The 17,699-nt window shown below is 43.9% G+C and overlaps 2 protein-coding genes and 1 long non-coding RNA gene across 3 annotated transcripts; 2 read left to right on the top strand and 1 right to left on the bottom strand.

The window, feature by feature from the left end:
- Positions 1-425: 425 nt before the first annotated feature.
- Positions 426-2,183, top strand: LOC308326283 (phosphatidylinositol N-acetylglucosaminyltransferase subunit A-like; the record flags this gene model as incomplete). The annotated part of the gene is made up of 1 exon (XM_080779090.1): positions 426-2,183. One exon carries the CDS (start codon positions 426-428, stop codon positions 2,181-2,183), a length of 1,758 nt encoding a protein of 585 aa, XP_080635216.1.
- A 6,210-nt stretch (positions 2,184-8,393) lies between these two features.
- On the top strand, positions 8,394-9,947 carry LOC308325050 (uncharacterized protein). The gene is made up of 2 exons (XM_080777435.1): positions 8,394-9,251; positions 9,510-9,947. The coding sequence occupies exons 1-2, from the start codon at positions 8,615-8,617 to the stop codon at positions 9,788-9,790; spliced, it is 918 nt and encodes a 305-aa protein (XP_080633561.1). The 5' UTR covers positions 8,394-8,614; the 3' UTR covers positions 9,791-9,947.
- Positions 9,948-10,090: 143 nt separating this feature from the next.
- Positions 10,091-11,229, bottom strand: LOC308325572. Its single transcript, XR_013965040.1, has 3 exons — positions 11,151-11,229; positions 10,924-11,000; positions 10,091-10,746 (listed from the first exon to the last, which is right to left on the bottom strand). It is a non-coding gene; the product is annotated as an uncharacterized lncRNA (long non-coding RNA).
- Positions 11,230-17,699: the final 6,470 nt, after the last annotated feature.

Raw genomic sequence — 17,699 nt, 5'->3', positions numbered from 1 at the left:
TCGCTTACGAGAGCTTTTATTGCTTTTATTCAAACGGGAAGCAACAAACAGCTTCCTGTTTGTTGTAGGCAAACCATTGCCTACAACATGACGTAAGCATATCATCCGGCTCCAGCCCGGATCATATACCGAAATGAAATGGTGCCCAGGCTACCTGAAAACCCCTTATCTATTACGTAACAGGAATCCCTGTATCTGTCTTCCAAATAGATGAGACATGACGCCCAGATGGCTTCTATAGAATAGATGACTCTTAATGGTTCTGGCCCACACAACTCTAACTGACGTCATAGCGCTGACATCATAGCGCTGACATCACAGATTACTTACTGTATGTCATATCTGTAAGGCTTCTAAAGTCTGTATGAATGCCGTGAAGTACCACTTCCTACAGATGGCATCTATCTCAACGTCTGCCCCGTACAATGGGCCAGTGGAGGAGGAGGGACCCCCCAGCTCTCCAGGGTCCTCCGTCCGAGACGGCCGGAGCCCCCACAGCCGAGCCCCAGGTCCCTGGCCGGAAGCACAGCATCTGCATGGTGTCCGACTTCTTCTATCCGAACATGGGAGGAGTGGAAAGTCATATATACCATCTATCTCAGTGTCTGATAGAAAGGGGACATAAGGTGGTGATAGCCACTCACGCCTATGGCAGGAGAAAGGGCGTCCGGTACCTAACCAACGGACTGAAGGTCTACTACCTCCCCCTGCGGGTCATGTACAACCAGTCGTCGTTCCCGACCTGCGTCCACAGCCTGCCGCTACTGCGCTGCGTGTTTGTCAGGGAACGCATCACCGTCGTGCACGCACACAGCTCCTTCTCCTGCATGGCCCACGACGCGTTGTTCCACGCTAAGACCATGGGCCTCAACACGGTGTTCACCGACCACTCGCTCTTCGGCTTCGCCGACCTGACCTCGGTGCTGACCAACGAGTGTCTCACAATGTCCCTGTGCGACACCAACCATATCGTGTGTGTGTCATACACCAGCAAGGAGAACACGGTGCTGCGTGCAGCGCTCGACCCAGAGATAGTGTCCGTCATTCCCAACGCGGTGGCCGCCGCAGATTTCACTCCTGACCCGTCTCGGCGCCAAGACGGCCGAATTACCGTCGTGGTGGCCAGTCGACTCGTCTACCGCAAAGGGATCGATCTTCTCGCCGGGATAATCCCAGAGCTCTGCCTCAAACACCCAGACCTTCATTTCCTAATTGGTGGAGAAGGGCCCAAAAGAAAAGTACTGGAGGGAGTGAGAGAGGAATACCAGCTACACGACAGGATCCATCTCATCGGGGCTCTGGAGCATAAAGACGTACGTGGAGTTCTGGTTCAAGGTCACATCTTCCTCAACACGTCTCTGACGGAGGCCTTCTGCATGGCCATAGTGGAGGGAGCCAGCTGTGGACTGCAGGTGGTCAGCACCCGCGTCGGCGGCATTCCCGAGGTTCTGCCGGAGGACCTGATCACTCTCTGCGAGCCTACCGTGCAGTCGCTGTGTGCCGGCCTGGAGACGGCCATTGCAAGGCAACGATCGGGGTCCGTCTCCTCCCCAACGTCCATCCACGCCCGCGTGCGAAGCCTCTACACCTGGGAAAATGTGGCGGAGAGGACCGAAAGGGTCTACGACAGGGTGGCCGGAGAGGAGGTGCTCCCAATGCACAGACGTTTGCGCAGGCTGAGGGCTCACTGTGGCCCAGTGGCTGGATCCTTTTTTGCCTTACTGGCTGTTGTAGACTTCCTGTTCCTTCTCTTCCTGCAGTGGCTCATCCCAGATCAGCTCATGGATGTTGCCGTGGACGCCACTGGACCTCATGGACTGTGGAGACCAGATCAGGTTATGGATGCTGCTGTGGACACCACTGGACCTCATGGACTGTGGACACCAGATCAGGTTATGGATGCTGCTGTGGACGACACTGGACCTCATGGACTGTGGACACCAGATCAGGTTATGGATGCTGCTGTGGACACCACTGGACCTCATGGACTGTGGAGACCAGATCAGGTTATGGATGCTGCCGTGAACGCCACTGGACCTCATGGACTGTGGAGACCAGATCAGGTTATGGATGCTGCTGTGGACGCCACTGGACCTCATGGACTGTGGAGACCAGATCAGGTTATGGATGCTGCTGTGGACGCCACTGGACCTCATGGATGGACTGTGGACACCAGGAAGTAAGAAAAGTAATCCATTAAGTGCCAAGAAGCCAGTCCTCATGATGAACCCTTTTGATCTCCATCATCACTAAGCTACAGGGATAAATCCAAGCCTCTGCTATTCTACGTGATGTCGACTCCAGGCACAATGAGGATTTTTTTATGCACCACATCTGGATCAAAAGTCCCAGAAAACTGCAGGCCTGCTGAAATTCTCTTTTTTTTCCAACTTTTATCTTCCTTTTTTATTGTATTCAAATGTTATTTCATAATATAATGTTCTTGTCTTATTGTCTCAATGCTTAACGTGTAAAGCACTTTGAAATGTGCTATGCTATACAAATAAACATGTTTATTTAATATAAAGGGGACTAATACTACAGTATAAAGAAAGCACTTGATAACTATTTAAAATGTATTTTATGTTTAAACCATTGAACTGGGAAACTGGACCACTCCTTTCCTTTCAGTTAAACATGGCGACTATTTCGTTTTTATGTCGTACTTGAAGGAGGCACAATGTATTGTGAGAGCTTGTAGATCTGCTAGTGTGTGGGGTGTGCAACAAATTATTAGTATAAATCAGGCATTAGGCCCTTTATTTTTGTTTTCCCAATACAGCTTAACCTAAAAGCTAAAATCAAAGCCAATCCCTCTTTTTTCAATGACTGAGTAGTTTAGCTGTTAAGAGTTGAATTTCTTGGAATAAAGGCTAACAGGCTTATATATTCCTAGATTGCCCCCGCACCCACATGACTGGCATCAGTGATCTTAAATGGTCTGTCAAAGCGTGGAGCCGACAAAACAGGAGCGGTACACAAGAGTGCTTTAGCCTGCCCAAATGCTTCCTGGCAAGTTGGTGACCAGTCAAACTAAATGGTAAATGGTGCATTTATATAGTGCCTTTATCCAAGGCGCTTTACATAGATTGTGCATTACATTAACCCATTCACACACATTCATACACCGATTGAGGCGGAAGCCATACAAGGTACCAACCAACACATCGCGAGCAATTTGGGGTTCAGTGTCTTGCCCAAGGACACTTCGACATGTAGACAGGAGGAGCCGGGATTCTAACCGCCGACCCATGGATCATTGGACGACCTGCTCTACCTCCTGAGCCACAGTCGCCCTTTGCCCCTGCCCAACCACCCGACCCAGGTAGGTTACAGTCACCTTTGCGAACTCACACTTGTGTAGTACGTGTATGCATGAGTGAAATGTATGTTTGTGCATGCCATGTTGTATGTATTAACAGAAATGCTGAAAAAGGTGCATGGTGGGAGAGGCGCAAAGGAGAACTGAAAACAACAGAACTGAGGAAAGGACTGGGGCGGCAGGCTTATATAGGGCTTCAGCACTGGGCCCAGGTGCCGACCCTTGGCTGATTAATCATCATCATCCTTAGCTCTGCTCCCCAATCCTCTGAAACACAAGGAGAATATATCCTGACCTATACCATATACTATCCCATATACTATATACAGACACACTATAAACACAGAGCTAGGCAAAGCAGCATTCTATGCTCCATTTGATTGGAATGATCTTAGTATAGTCTGAATCTGATTGACATTAGGAATTGACTTTAAAGTAGATCCCCTGACCTGGAATGAGCTCCAGAAGTTAAAAAAAAAATCAGATCGCTGCTCTCCTTGGGTCAATTCAGGAAATGATTTCCAACACATTGTATTAACTGTTTTAATTAATTCTCGGTCTGTCTGTTATAGTTCTTTTAGTTTTTGAGTATTTTCTCTCTTCCGATTCATATATTTAATATTGCTGTAAATTAAATTTGCATTGTTTATTTTGTGTTCTGTACCTCGGCTACGTTGCCCCCCCCGGAATTGTACTCTTGAGTTTAAATAAAGGTTATGACGATGACGAGTTCAACACAAATTAATTTATTTCAGCAATGTGATTTACAGTGGCACACAACCCAAAATTGCAGAATATATATATATATGCTCTTTCCATATTTTATAGACACAGTAATTCAAAAAGGACCTCGACAACTAATGCAGAACTGACATGTTTTCCTTAACACTTATTGATTGATTTTCAACATGTTTGACAAAATGTTATTTCTGATCCGCTCTCATGGCAATCGGCTTTATATACAACACTTTTAGTACAGTGGCCATGTTACATAACTTATATTTATTCTGGCTGCCTCTCAGGTTGCTGCCATCGGCTCTTGTGGCCCACTTTCCCTGTCAAGCTGTGCCAGTAATGACCTACATGCAGAAATGTACTGACAAAGTTTGACAAAGCTAGAGGCGGCAGGCAAAGCTGTGCGTGCTCCAGTTACTGTAAAAAGGGCTTGATCTTTTTTCTTTTTTCCCAGAATTGCCCTGTCCCTGTCCATGTTCCTGACGGGAGCAGCCAGGAAGTATCTGATGGATGGTGTCATGTATTGTCACCTCCAAATCAGCCCGTAATCTAAGGTGAAAACCGGAGGCAAGTCCTGTTTTGATAATGGAGGCTATTTTATTATGTGTGGATAATGGAGGCTATTTTATTATGTGTGCTGTGAGAAACAATATGACATTATTTCATGGCCTGTTCCGATTCAAAAGATATTTCCTCGTGCCTAAATGTTCTTCCTGTGTTCGCTGAGTGACTCAGTGACATCGTCATGTTTCATCGATACTAATAATACGATGGGAAGTGAGCATGATTCACTCTTGAGTTTGACACTGAAATAGACTTCATGACCAATAGAGATGACGTTCAACACCTACCACCCTCTCTCTCTCCCTCTCTCCCTCTGCCTCTGCCTCTCCCTCCGTCTGTGAGAAGAGAACTGTGTATCTTGTACCCCTACACCAAGCTCCCCCAGTTGTGGAGCTGTCAAAAGGACGCATGAGTTGGCTTCGCTTTACATAGCCTGCTCTCTGATGTCATACATCGGTAGCCATGGTGATGATGAGAGCAAGCATGGCCCAGTGGCTGCAGTTATTAGAAAGAACAGGAAGCATTGTTGGCGGAAAAGACAGTGGGACGTCATACTAATATTAACGATTTGACGTCATCATATTCATCATCAACGTTGATACAGGGCTAACAGTGTATCATGGCTAAAAACATAGGATTTTCTCTCATGTAAAAGTTTTGTTATGTACAGTATATTGACTTTGAGGGTCACATTATTTTGAGGGCCGCTATAGCCCCTCCTATGGCCAGCTTCGTGTGTCTGGCTGAGGGCTTAGAAAGTGAGGACAGAAAAGTGAGAACGCCAAAAGTGATCGGTCGGAATGTGATGATGTATGATGATTAGAGCACCCCTCACTTCACACGAGTGTGATTCTTTTTCTGGACTGGTCAACAACACCCATGAATGTTGTTGTGAGTGAGTGAGTGAGTGAGTGAGTGAGTGAGTGTGGCTGGCTGGTGCTGGTTGGTGCCTTGCATGGTTTCCGCCAACATCAGTGTGTGAATGTATGTGTGAATGGGTGAATGTAATGCACAATCTATGTAAAAGGCGCTATATAAATGCACCATTTACTATTTACCACCCCCACCCACCATATTGGCAAGCCAGTTGGCCTAACAACAACTAGCCCAGGAAGAAATATACAAAATAACTTATATCTATTGTGGTCTAGCATACTAGGTTTTGACCTAGTATGACCTAGATGAACTCTAACAACTTTAAACAAGTCTTTAGTTGCAAGTTAAGGTGTGTGTGTGCGTGTGTGTGCACGTGTGTGCGTGCCAAATTTCCACCAGATAGGTACATGAGTTCACTTTCATTCGTCTCCTTTGAAAGGACTCATCAGACAAAGAGTGTGGGTATAGTTTCACATCAGTGACACCTTAAGTGATGCATCACGTCAACTGCAGTTGCTTTGTGTGCAGGTATCATTTCAGGGGTTGGAAAAAGAGACTTCCTCAAAACACGCCAATGGAATATCTGGAGTTGACCATGAGCCAAGTGCATCGTGGGCTAATCCCTGGCCTACTCCATAGGTGAGATAATAATAATTAATAATCTTTATTGTCCCGAAGGATATTCATCTTCACAGGTCTGTTCATCAACACCAACAACAAAAACAACACAGAAAAACATAACACCAAGACAATACAAAAACATGAGTTCCCCACTGTGTACTGAACCATCCTATCGGCGGGGCAGTTTGTTTAATGCCGCGATGACTGAGGCATTAAACATTAAATATCACTTCATCCACGACCAGTACTAAGACTACTTCTGCTATTTCACTGCCTTAATAATAATAATAATAATAATAAACTTTATTTATAGAGCACCTTTCATGACATAGAAAATACAGCGCAAAGTGCTTTACAGAACAAATAAATAAATTAAAAAATAAAAGCAGAATGAAGCAAAAATCAATAATAGCATAAAATAACATTAAAAAGAAAACATGACATAAAAACATGAATAACATAAAAAACACAACTAGCAGGAGAGATACAAACTCAGCCAAAAGCAAGGGTAAAAAAGTGGGTCTTGAGCCTATGTTTTAAAAATGTCTACAGAAACTGCCTGTCTAAAGTGGAAGTTTATTCCAGGCCGTTGGCCCGTAGAAGCAGAAAGATGCTTCACCGTATTTCTTAGACGTCATTCCCTTAATAGGCACCTCGAGCAGTCCAGCAGTGGCGGAGCTGAGGGGGCGGCCTGGGACATATTTAGGCAGGCATGTCATGGAGATAGGAGGATGTGCATCTGACTAAATAATGATGACATCTGACTAAACAAAAATGACATCTGACTTTAGTCGGATTACCGTATTTAACTGTGGTGTAAAGTGTGTATATTGTGTTCGCTGAGATTACAGATACTACGTGGGACGGTGGGACTATAGCGCCCCTCAAAAACGATCTGTCCTGTCCTTACTTTCCTCTTAGTCTTGTTGACAGTTTTGAAAGCCATAGTATAACTAGTTTATGCAATTACCATCTTCGACTGATTTTATTTATTGCTTGCATGTGAGCAGAGCAGCACATGCATGTAGCAAGAAGCTCATCCTGTGTGACTGGTTATTTCTCCTCGTGACAATGAAACTGTTGTTGACATCAGCTAGAGTAGTTGTGACCTTTTTCTGCATACCACCGGCCTGGTTGGTGACTCAACGTGGAGTCGTGGACACCACGTTGAGAATTTTGAATTAATGCTCAATCCTGCACATTACATGGAATGCTGATTCTGAATACGGCGACCAGATGGGTCCCGTTGGCTGTTAGTGTTAGTGTGAACTTTAAAGTCTCCCAATGTTGTCTTTGGTTGAGTCCAGCTCGCTTGTAGCCCCCAATGGAGAACAGAAGTCTATATCGTATAAAGGTAGACTATTCTATTGTCCATGCAGGGCTAACGGTGCTGATTGATTGATTGAAGTACAGTTCAATTCAACTATACAAGGTCTGCTAAGAGGATTTATTAATAACCCAAGAAAGCACTATAGGGCTTGTTTCCATTGGGGTCCTTCTCATTCAATTAATTTGAACATTTAATGACTTTACATGACTTACAAGTTACAAGTCTATACTTTACAGAAAAATAATAAACGATAAATAAAAAAATCACACTCGTGTGTGAAGTGAGGGGCGCTCTTATCATCATACATTATCATATACTGTACATCACATTCCGTGCTCAGCCAATCGAATCATCACAAATGTCATTCCGGCCAATCACTTTAGGCGTGTGTGTGTGGCCGATCTACAATCTCATAACACGACATGAAAACATTTTTTTGGGAATTTCTTTGATTTTCTTCATGAAAATTACTGAAAAATAATAACAATTGTGTCTGCGACCCACAAATGGGTCCCGACCCAGTGTTTGGGAACCAGTGCTCTATTCTCAAACTTTTCCATGTCAAGGACCCCCAAATTGACACTAAATTAGCCCGCGGACCCCCGTTTGAAAAGATATGCCAGGGACCCCCACAAGAGCAGATTTGTATGGCTCTAGCAGTGATTCTCAACCCGTTAAAAAAAAGGACCTGTAGTACCTACAAGGATTGTGTTTGACATTACCTGTTTAAGTCACATAGATGTTTACATCCATAGTTTCCACCACCCGCCAATAGGTGGCAGTGTTAGTTCACACTTCACAGTTAGATGCCTTGTGTGGGGTCACACAGAGCGAAAAGAGAGGAAGTTAAGTTTGAACCACGTTCTGATCGGTTCTGAATGTTTTGTACCATGTCTCTCCTGCTGTGAAAATAATAAAACGAAGAATCTTTGATACACAACGATCGTGTGCAAGACTGTATTGATCCGAGTGTAATATCTGGAGGTCCCACCGAGATGAAACGTTTTATTACGGAGGAGGACGACTTTTAACGCACGGAACTAACACTAAACTGCGGTGATCAAGACGGTTTATGGAAGAGCAGTGAAGCGAGGAAGCCACTGTCTTGCCAGAACCTGAGGGAGACACGTTGTTTACCAAGTGTTGAGTGAGTGTAAAGAGACAAAATGTCGGAGCACAGAGAAGAATTATTGTTTGAAATAGAACAAAAACTTTTTGGATTCACTGTGGAAGATTTGCATAATATTTGTAAGTACTGCAGTATCACAGGCGAAAATAATGCAGCCATACAACACAAGAGCCGTCGAGCCTTAGTGAAGCATATAATGCAGTTTTGTGAACGAGACGAAATACTTGAATTAGAGGACGAAGGCATGTCTATGCTATTGGCTTTGAATGACGCTGTGAATGCCGCGCGGGACGGAGACACACGCGACCACTCTAGCGACCCACCCGCGCTGGATTTGTCCGTCGGGGGACCATCACAAAGCGGGGGGACCCCACAGTCATTGACGCCGCACATCATCGCCGCGGGAAATGACGGCGCACGCCAGCAGCCAGACAGACAGACAGCCGCCGCGGGAGATGACGGCGCACGCCAGCAGCCAGACAGACAGACAGCCGCCGCGGGAGATGACGGCGCACCCCAGCATCACCAGCCAGGAGCAGCGCGGGAACTCAACTATAGGAGGAGTGACAATTTTGGAGCGCAGCATGGAGGGAGAGAATCAATGGGGAGCAACAGCTGCTGCCTTTCTACTAATGCTGCATACCGTCGTGAATTCAGGATCAACGGCCACATTGGTGAGTTAAATCAAAGGGATAACCTGAGTTTCAGTAGTCTTGAACACCAAATTGAAAGTGGGCTTAGGAAAGGATATCCAGAGATGGAAATTGCGGAGGCAGTGATTCGTGCAGTGAGCCCTAGTGCAAAGCTGAGGAGCTATTTAGAGGGGAAAATGGACCTCACCCTGAACACCCTTCGACACATTCTGAGAGCTCACTATGCAGAAAAAGATGCTACTGACTTGTACTCTGTTCTTGGCATGAACACTTCCACAGTTCCAGAGGCCTTTGAGCTCGCCACAGAGCGCCGCGCCCGGGAACGGCAGGAGTTTGAGAAGGAGCTGAGCGAGAAAGAGACCCTCAGGGCCTGCATGGAAGAGAGGCAGCACCAAGAGCAAGAACAGCGAGAGAAGGACGAAGTTGCAAAAATGCGTCAGGACCAGGTTCATAAAGCTCGTCCAGTAAGACATTACAAACCTGTGGTGCTGAAGAAGTCGGATCTGCCTGTGACTGTGCCTGAGTCCCCACGTTTTTCCGTTTCCCGTGTCCGTTTATAAGCCAATTGGTAAATGTGATTCAGATGCATTCCTTTTTTTCCCCCCGCCTAGACATGTTTTGGTTTGTTGCAGTCTAATCTTTGCTTTTGGATGCATTGTATGCATGTTTAATACTTATTTGATACATTTTTGTCTCCACCAGGCTGAAGTCATGGGGGGAGAGTATGTTTTGTTTTTAATATATCATTTTGGGTTGTTGGTTTTCAACGTCTTAAACTTTTAAACTGTTTTGGTAATAAACTTTTACAAAAAAAAAAAAAAAGAAAAAAAGAAATGATGTTGTGGATTAATTTACTTTTAATGCGTGGCCCCAGTGCCCCCCCACAAAATGACCGGAACTTAATATTTCACAAAAACAGAGCAGAACTCCCACCACGGGACTCAATCGGGCAATCAATGAATACAGTTGCAACCACTATATTAATGGCAAGTATTTCATACAGCTAAAGTTTTAAAAAATCCCTTTAAAGTTCTTCTCTGTGAAACAACATTATAATGGTCAACAACACACTTGACTGTTTTTGACACTTTGACAGTCTTTCAGGATTTCTAAAACAAAATGTACACTCCAGAATTAGAAGAGGCCCAGTCCAGTGGCAAAGTCCTTGCTTTTTAGCGGACTCTCAAGTGGCCATCCATTCCAGACATAGAGAGAGAACACTGACTCCTACGTACATGCTACTCGTAGATGGAGTTGTACACTCTTTTTACTGTGACAGGAAGTTTGCCTGCATCCTTCAATTTCAGAACAACACACTCCAAAAAGGTCAGTGTCTTTTTCAGTCCTTTAGGGTACTGGATTCTGAGTCCCAGTGCCATTGAGATGTCCACACTCTCCTCTGTGATTACCTGGTCATCCATCGACAGCATAATGTGGTCATATTTCATGGGGTGACCCTCCCTGCAGCCTTTCAGCATCATCTTTGGTGTCTTTCAGTGCTGGTCTGAGCTAGGCCCTGGGGAGAGGGAATACCATTAACCATCAGACAAACACACACCCTCTGGCTAGTCTCCTGCAGAGCCACTGTGTCAAAAACAGAAACAACCATATGATAATATAAAAACTAATGCAATAATAAAATGTGGTTCAATTACATAGTGCTTCTCCCACTAGTGAACGGTTCATGGCTCACCTCAACTTCAAACGGAAACTCTGGTTTCTCCTTGAATAGTACAGGCAAGAGCAGAATTGCTGCTTCCGATTGGAGGCCTTAATAAAAAAATATACAATAAGTTATTATAATAATGTTATTTTCATAATCCTTTAAAATCACGAGAACAAATGTCAGTCAAGTAGTGAGTGAGTGATTCAGGGTGCTACTGCCATCAGTCAGTTTTTGTTACTTGATTCTGGCATTACCTTTTTTCTGCCATCGCAGCGAGCTTATTGAGGATTTGTTTGTCCACATCAATGTGATATCTCTCAGATCCCGAGCGAGCTTTAGAAGGCAAAGTAGAAGAAACATGTCTAAAATATAGTCATAACTCATGCAATTAAATAAGGAGACAATTGACACATTATTGTACTTACTATTTTGGATAGTCAGTCTGAGACATGGGAACTCAGAGAGCGTCTCTTATGTGCTGTGGTTGGACACAAAGTTTCTGCGGTACAATTTGATTCGTGTCAACCTTTCTTGAGGAGCTCTAGGTCTGGACGGACCTTCTCCGTTTCCTCTCTCATGACTCTCAAATGTGAGAGTCATCTTCTCCTGTATCAATCTATAAATCAAACAAGTTCTACAGATTCAAGTAAATTGCATAACATTGTTGAAAAATACACACATTGGACCTTTAAATGTATCAGCATAAAGGTCCCAACGTTCATTCGGCACAGACTAGTTTTCAGCTAAAACAGATTTTTTACCATGGTGCTTGGATTAACCTCAGCTGTCGAGGTCGCTTCCTTCCAGTCCATTTTTCTGTTATTTGTGCCATTTCCTTGTTAGACACAAGTAGCTTCCTTTCTTTTTTTTATTTATTGTGCAGTGAATCAAGCATGGCATCCTGTGAAACAAAGTTTTTCAAGTTGTTAAAGATGAATAGAAACACTAGAATGCATCCCTTACTAGAAAACCCTTACTAGAAAGTAGGGGAAAAGTGCCCCTATTCTGACACTCACTGAAAATAGCAGATCTACAAGCTCACAATGTGTTATGTAAACACATTTTCATACCAATACATCACTTTCATACCAATACAACAAGTTATACATAACATAAAATAAATAAATACATACTAGTAGATAAGTACTAGAGCAACTAACTTAACATTATATTACTCATGTTGGCTATTCAACATAATATCTGGTCTCAAGCCCAATTTTGCACCAGTGATTCCCATAGGAGATTTGTGGTATTAATTCAAAATTAATCAGGACATTTCACAAAGTTTCAAGGAAAATAGCTATAGCCTAGCCCAAATTTTTAGATTCTCGAATCTACAAACTCACAGCCTATTGCAATGCAATTGGCTTGCAATGCAATGTTATGAGCTTGAGGATTGGCCATTTTCGAATAGCCAAAGTATAACATAGTGGTCTAACAGATTCTTTGCTATTTTACCTGTACCCCGTCCCGGCCCAGGCCCCACTTTGAGAACCGCAATGCCCTACTATAGTCTACTTGGCAGCCCATGGAGCCCCATTGTGAACCCGGACATGTTGAGTACACCAAGGTTTTATGTTAGAAATGTTGAGTATGGGTCCCCAGCATGTAAATTAATAATGGGCCTGCCCTGATATCGTTGGGCAACTGCACCCGAAGATAGTTAAAGCCTGTGTTTTTCCTAAATGGAAGGCTTATATTAAAAATCCATAAACAACCATTTCCACCGTCTTCAAAGCAACCACACCAAAACACGGTACAAAATAACCCCTCCTCCGCGGTTCCATGTGTTAAACTTATGGGACAAGTATAAGTATGCAAACAAATAGCAAATCACCTAAATAAAGTTTCCCCTGTGCTATTTAATAAACAGTTAAACACTCACCTCAAAAAACGCTGAATAAACTGCTGAAAGTGGGAGTCCATCAGGCATCAGTCCAAGACGTGACGCAGTTATATATTATTTCCTCTTCTGAAAAGTTCAAAGCTCGCGCTAAGGACAGTCGGTGTACGCTTGTCAAAAACGAACAGATCTACAAGCTCACTCCGCGTTGCGACGCGACGAGTTGTTAGCTTGTAGATCTTAACATGAAACCGTGACGTAGTGTCAACCAATAACAAACAAAGAGACCGTTTACGTCTTGCTTGAATCACGACAGTTTTCTGAGAAATTCTAGACCGAGGTGTATGTGTGCGCGCGCATGCGTGTGCGCGCGCGTATCACCCCATCTCCCATAAATTCCATCCATAGTAACACCAGCGCCTGTGTGTGTGTGTGTGTGTGTGTGTGTGTGTGTGTGTGTGTGTGTGTGTGTGTGTGTGTGTATCACTCCCATTGTAACAATAAGCAATATTTTATATATATATATATATATATATATATATATATATATATATATATATATATATATATATATATAAATACACACACACACACACATAATATAGGCCTAATATAATTGAAGGTCGCAATTATATTATTATTATTATATGATTATCAAAGGTTAACTATAGAATCGTACATCACCCAAAATCCCATACATGGAAAACCCACATTGTGCCCAGGTCTCGTGACAGCATTATGACATCATCAGGGATGATAGTAAATCAGGGATTATATAGTAAATGCGACCTGCTATGGAGATCCTGATGTCATCAATATTAATATATGGATATATGTCAGAACCTGTTCTGACATTATGTTGATCGTTCCCCATCCGTCCTTCCTCTTCGATGTCTCCCTTTTATCTGATACCTGTCCATTTAAACTATAGACGGGCCTTCTCCAAAGTTATGAGTGCAGCCGGTGAAAACTAGAGTTCTAAACAGGCCTGAAAATGAAGTCCCGGCCCTACCTGTGCCCTCAATGCCTGTTCACTCAAGACACTGCCCCCGCTGCCACCCTCCAGATCTCCATATTTGGAGCTGACCTGTTCTAACATTCCATATGTTGATCTGACCTCATCAAACATGTACACTCAAGACACACTCCATATATGGCCAGTGCACACGACCTCGCCCTCAGGCGTCTTACTGGATTATATAGTTGCGACCGTAGGCCACAGAGCACCGTTGTATTTGTTCTACATTAAAAAAAAATGCTACATTTGTTTTAATGGGGATGATTTTTTTTATAAGCAAACACACTTATATTTCCAATAGGCTTGACTTGAATGATTTTGTTTAAAGGCTTTGGCTGTTGGAAAATAATCCTATAGGGTTCTGTTGAAACAGAACAGGTTCAAATGGAACTTCAGACAATCCTATTGGAGTTTCTGAAGTTCCAATATAATCCTATAGGGTGCTGTTGGAACTTTGGACATGGCTCCAGGTTCAATTGGAACTTCAGAAAATCCTACTGGAGTTTCTGCAGTTTCAATGGAATCCTATTGAAACTTTGAAAAATCCTGTTGGACTTTCCAAAGTTGGATATAACCCAATAAGATCCTATTGGCACTTTGGAAAATCCAATTGGATTTTATAAAGTGCTGACACAATCCTATAGGATAGTGTTGGATATGTGTAAAAATCCAATAGGATTCCTATAGGATTTCAAAATCCTGTAGGATCCTATTGGACATTTCGAAGATCCTATAGGACTTTTTGACTAGGGTAGGGCAGAAATTAGGTTTTTCTTGCAAAATGTGGACAGTAGTGATGAACTTTTGCTGGAGAAAATGCAAATTGCACAGTACAATGAGAATGAGCGGAACCAAAAGATTAAAGTGATGAACAGAACCTCTAATAGAACCAACATTAATGTGATAGAGAGAGAGGATGATGACACTCCCCAGGCAGATCCAGTCTCTGTAAAACCCACTAAACAAACCAAAGATAATTCACTGTATGCGAAGATAGAGGAACTCACATGTCAAGTTGCATCTCTAGTGCAGACTGTTCAACGTGAGAGAGTCACCGTGACTAACCCCCAGACAACGCCAGACAATTCTGAATACAGGAGGCCAAACAGGCGCTGTCAAACGTGTCAGCAGCAGAACGTGCCCAATTGCAATCATTGTTTCAAGTGTGGCAGTGACACCCATTTTGCCTTGGGATGTAGAGTAGGGAATGCACAGAGAGGGTCGGGAAACGGGCGGAGGTTGTGACTGAGGGGCAGGCCATAACCTTAACAAAACCAATGTCCCAGATAAATACAGTAGTGCAGCAAATTTCATCAACAGGAAAATCTGAGAGAAATCCAAACAAGACAGCCCCCATGTCGTTCAATCCCTTCACCAAGCGAAGAAATGTTGCACAACTCATTGGTAGGAAGTGCCTTGTGTGGTGTTCAATGAATAAAATGAAAACTCAAGCACTGTGGGATACAGGAGCACAAGTGTCCATAATGAGTGAGGAATGGAAACAAACAAACTTACCTGATGTCGGGGTGAAGCCAATCAGTGACCTGCTGAGTGCAGATGAACTACTTAATTTGAGAGCCGCAAATGGCTCAGAAATACCATTCCAAGGGTGGGTTGAGGTTAAACTCAGCTTGTTTGATCCAAAGACCAAAACAGCAGGGTCAACTGAACTACTGGTACCCATGCTAGTGAGCAAAGCCTTGGTGGAGAGGCCCATCATTGGTTTCAATGCGATTGAGGAAATATTCAACAATGATAATGGCACCCATGGAGACAATGTGGCCATGCTGAGGAATGCATTGAGGATGGGGGCAGGCAAGGCAGAGACATTACTAAACCTAATTCAAAATACAGCCGATGAAAGTGATACTTTCCTTGTGAAGACTGGGTGGAACACCACGGTTGTCCCGAGTGGACAGTTAAAGCGGATCAGCTGCGCTGTCACAACAGACCTCACAGTGCCCACTGAAATGTTATTTGAGCCAGATGAAAGGCTGTCATGGGACGAAGGGTTGAAAGTAAACTGTCAGTTTGTGCATGTCCCACGTTCAGCACGCAGAGTAAATATTTATGTGAGAAACAGTACTAAACATGATATCTCCCTACCCAGTAAAACTGTCATAGGCAGTGTACAAAGAGTGACAGACCATTATCCAGTCCACCCAGAGGAAAGTTCCCTGCCGATTCCCGAACCTGAACTGCCCACTGATGAAAATCAAGCCCAATGCACAGGTATTGACCCACCAGTGAAACTGGACCACCTGACAACAGAACAACAGACAATTGTAAGGAGAATGATCAGAGAGGAATCCGGTGTGTTTGGAAAAAAAGATGAGGTGGGCTATATTCATAATCTGAAAATGGACATTAAACTAACAGATAATGTCCCTGTTGCCAAAACGTACAATGCAATACCACGCCCTTTATATGAAGAAGTAAAGAAACACATTTCTGACCTGTTAAACAGAGGCTTCATTCGCAAATCCAGTTCTGCATACGCATCACCAGTTGTGTGCGTGAGAAAAAAAGACGGAAGTCTCAGACTATGCATTGATTTTAGGGAGCTCAACAAGAAGACCATCGCAGACAGACATCCTATACCACGCATGCAGGAAATTCTGGATGGGCTTGGGGGACATGCCTGGTTCACAGTACTGGACCAAGGCAAAGCATACCATCAAGGTACTATCAGTGAGGACTCGAGACAGTTCACAGCCTTTACAACTCCGTGGGGGCTATACGAATGGAACAGGATTCCTTTCGGCTTGACCAATGCGCCAGCTGCCTTCCAGCGCAGCATGGAGGAAAGTTTAGAGGGCCTCAGAGACAAAATAGCTGTACCATATTTGGATGACACCTTGATTTTTAGTTCGACTTTTGATCAACATGTGGAGGATGTAAGACGTGTCCTCAAACAACAACAACAGCACGGTATCAAACTGAGACCTGACAAGTGTGACATGTTTAAAAATGAGGTTCGATATATTGGAAAAGTAATCTCAGCTGAAGGTTATAGAATGGATGAGAAGGAAACTGAAGTGGTGAAATCCCTGAAGACAAATACACCCTCTAATGTCAAAGAATTGAGAAAGCTGTTAGGTTTTTTGGGGTATTATAGAGGGTATGTCCGTGACTTTTCTCGCCATGCAAAGTGCCTGTATGACTTACTAGCCGGGGATGCCTCATCTGAGCGTAACAACAAGGACAGAAAGGGCCAAGCAAAAAGGGCAGGACAGTTACCACCACACACCAAAGTTATATGGACTGACAATCACCAGAAGGCACTAGACTACCTAGTGGATGTGTTAACAAACCCTCCTGTCATAGCCTACCCCAAATTCGAAGACCCATTCATTCTGCACATTGATGCCTCGGAAGAAGGGCTTGGAGCCGTGCTATATCAAAGACAGGAGGGCAAACTCAGGGTTATAGGTTATGGCTCACGTACGCTCACACCTACTGAAAAGAACTACAGGTTACATTCAGGAAAGCTTGAGTTCTTAGCTTTGAAGTGGGCAGTTACAGACAGATTTAGAGACTACCTATTTTATGCCCCAGCAGTGACAATTTACAGTGACAATAATCCCCTCACTTATGTCCTGACATCAGCTAAATTAAATGCAAGTGGGCACCGGTGGGTATCTGAACTGGCAGACTATAATATAACCTTGAAATACCGCCCTGGAAGGGTGAACATTGATGCAGACTTCCTGTCTCGCACACCCCGAAACATGGAGGACTACATGGGTGAGTGTGTGGAACAGTGCTCACCTGAAGTGTTAGCTGCAGTCATAACCGCAGTCACGACACAAGAGGATGTGAACTGGATCTCAGCCATCACTTGTAATCCAGCTATTCAAGAGATCATAACTACACAGGAACAGTCAGGGATACGAGTGACACGGCAGGAACTGTTACAAGCTCAGCTTCAGGACCCAGTCA

Source organism: Protomyctophum bolini, assembly GCF_963924005.1.
Source record: "Protomyctophum bolini genome assembly, chromosome: 12".
NCBI lineage: Eukaryota > Metazoa > Chordata > Actinopteri > Myctophiformes > Myctophidae > Protomyctophum > Protomyctophum bolini.
The sequence above is the reverse complement of the archived record's forward strand: the minus strand, read 5'-3'. Positions and strand labels throughout refer to the sequence as shown.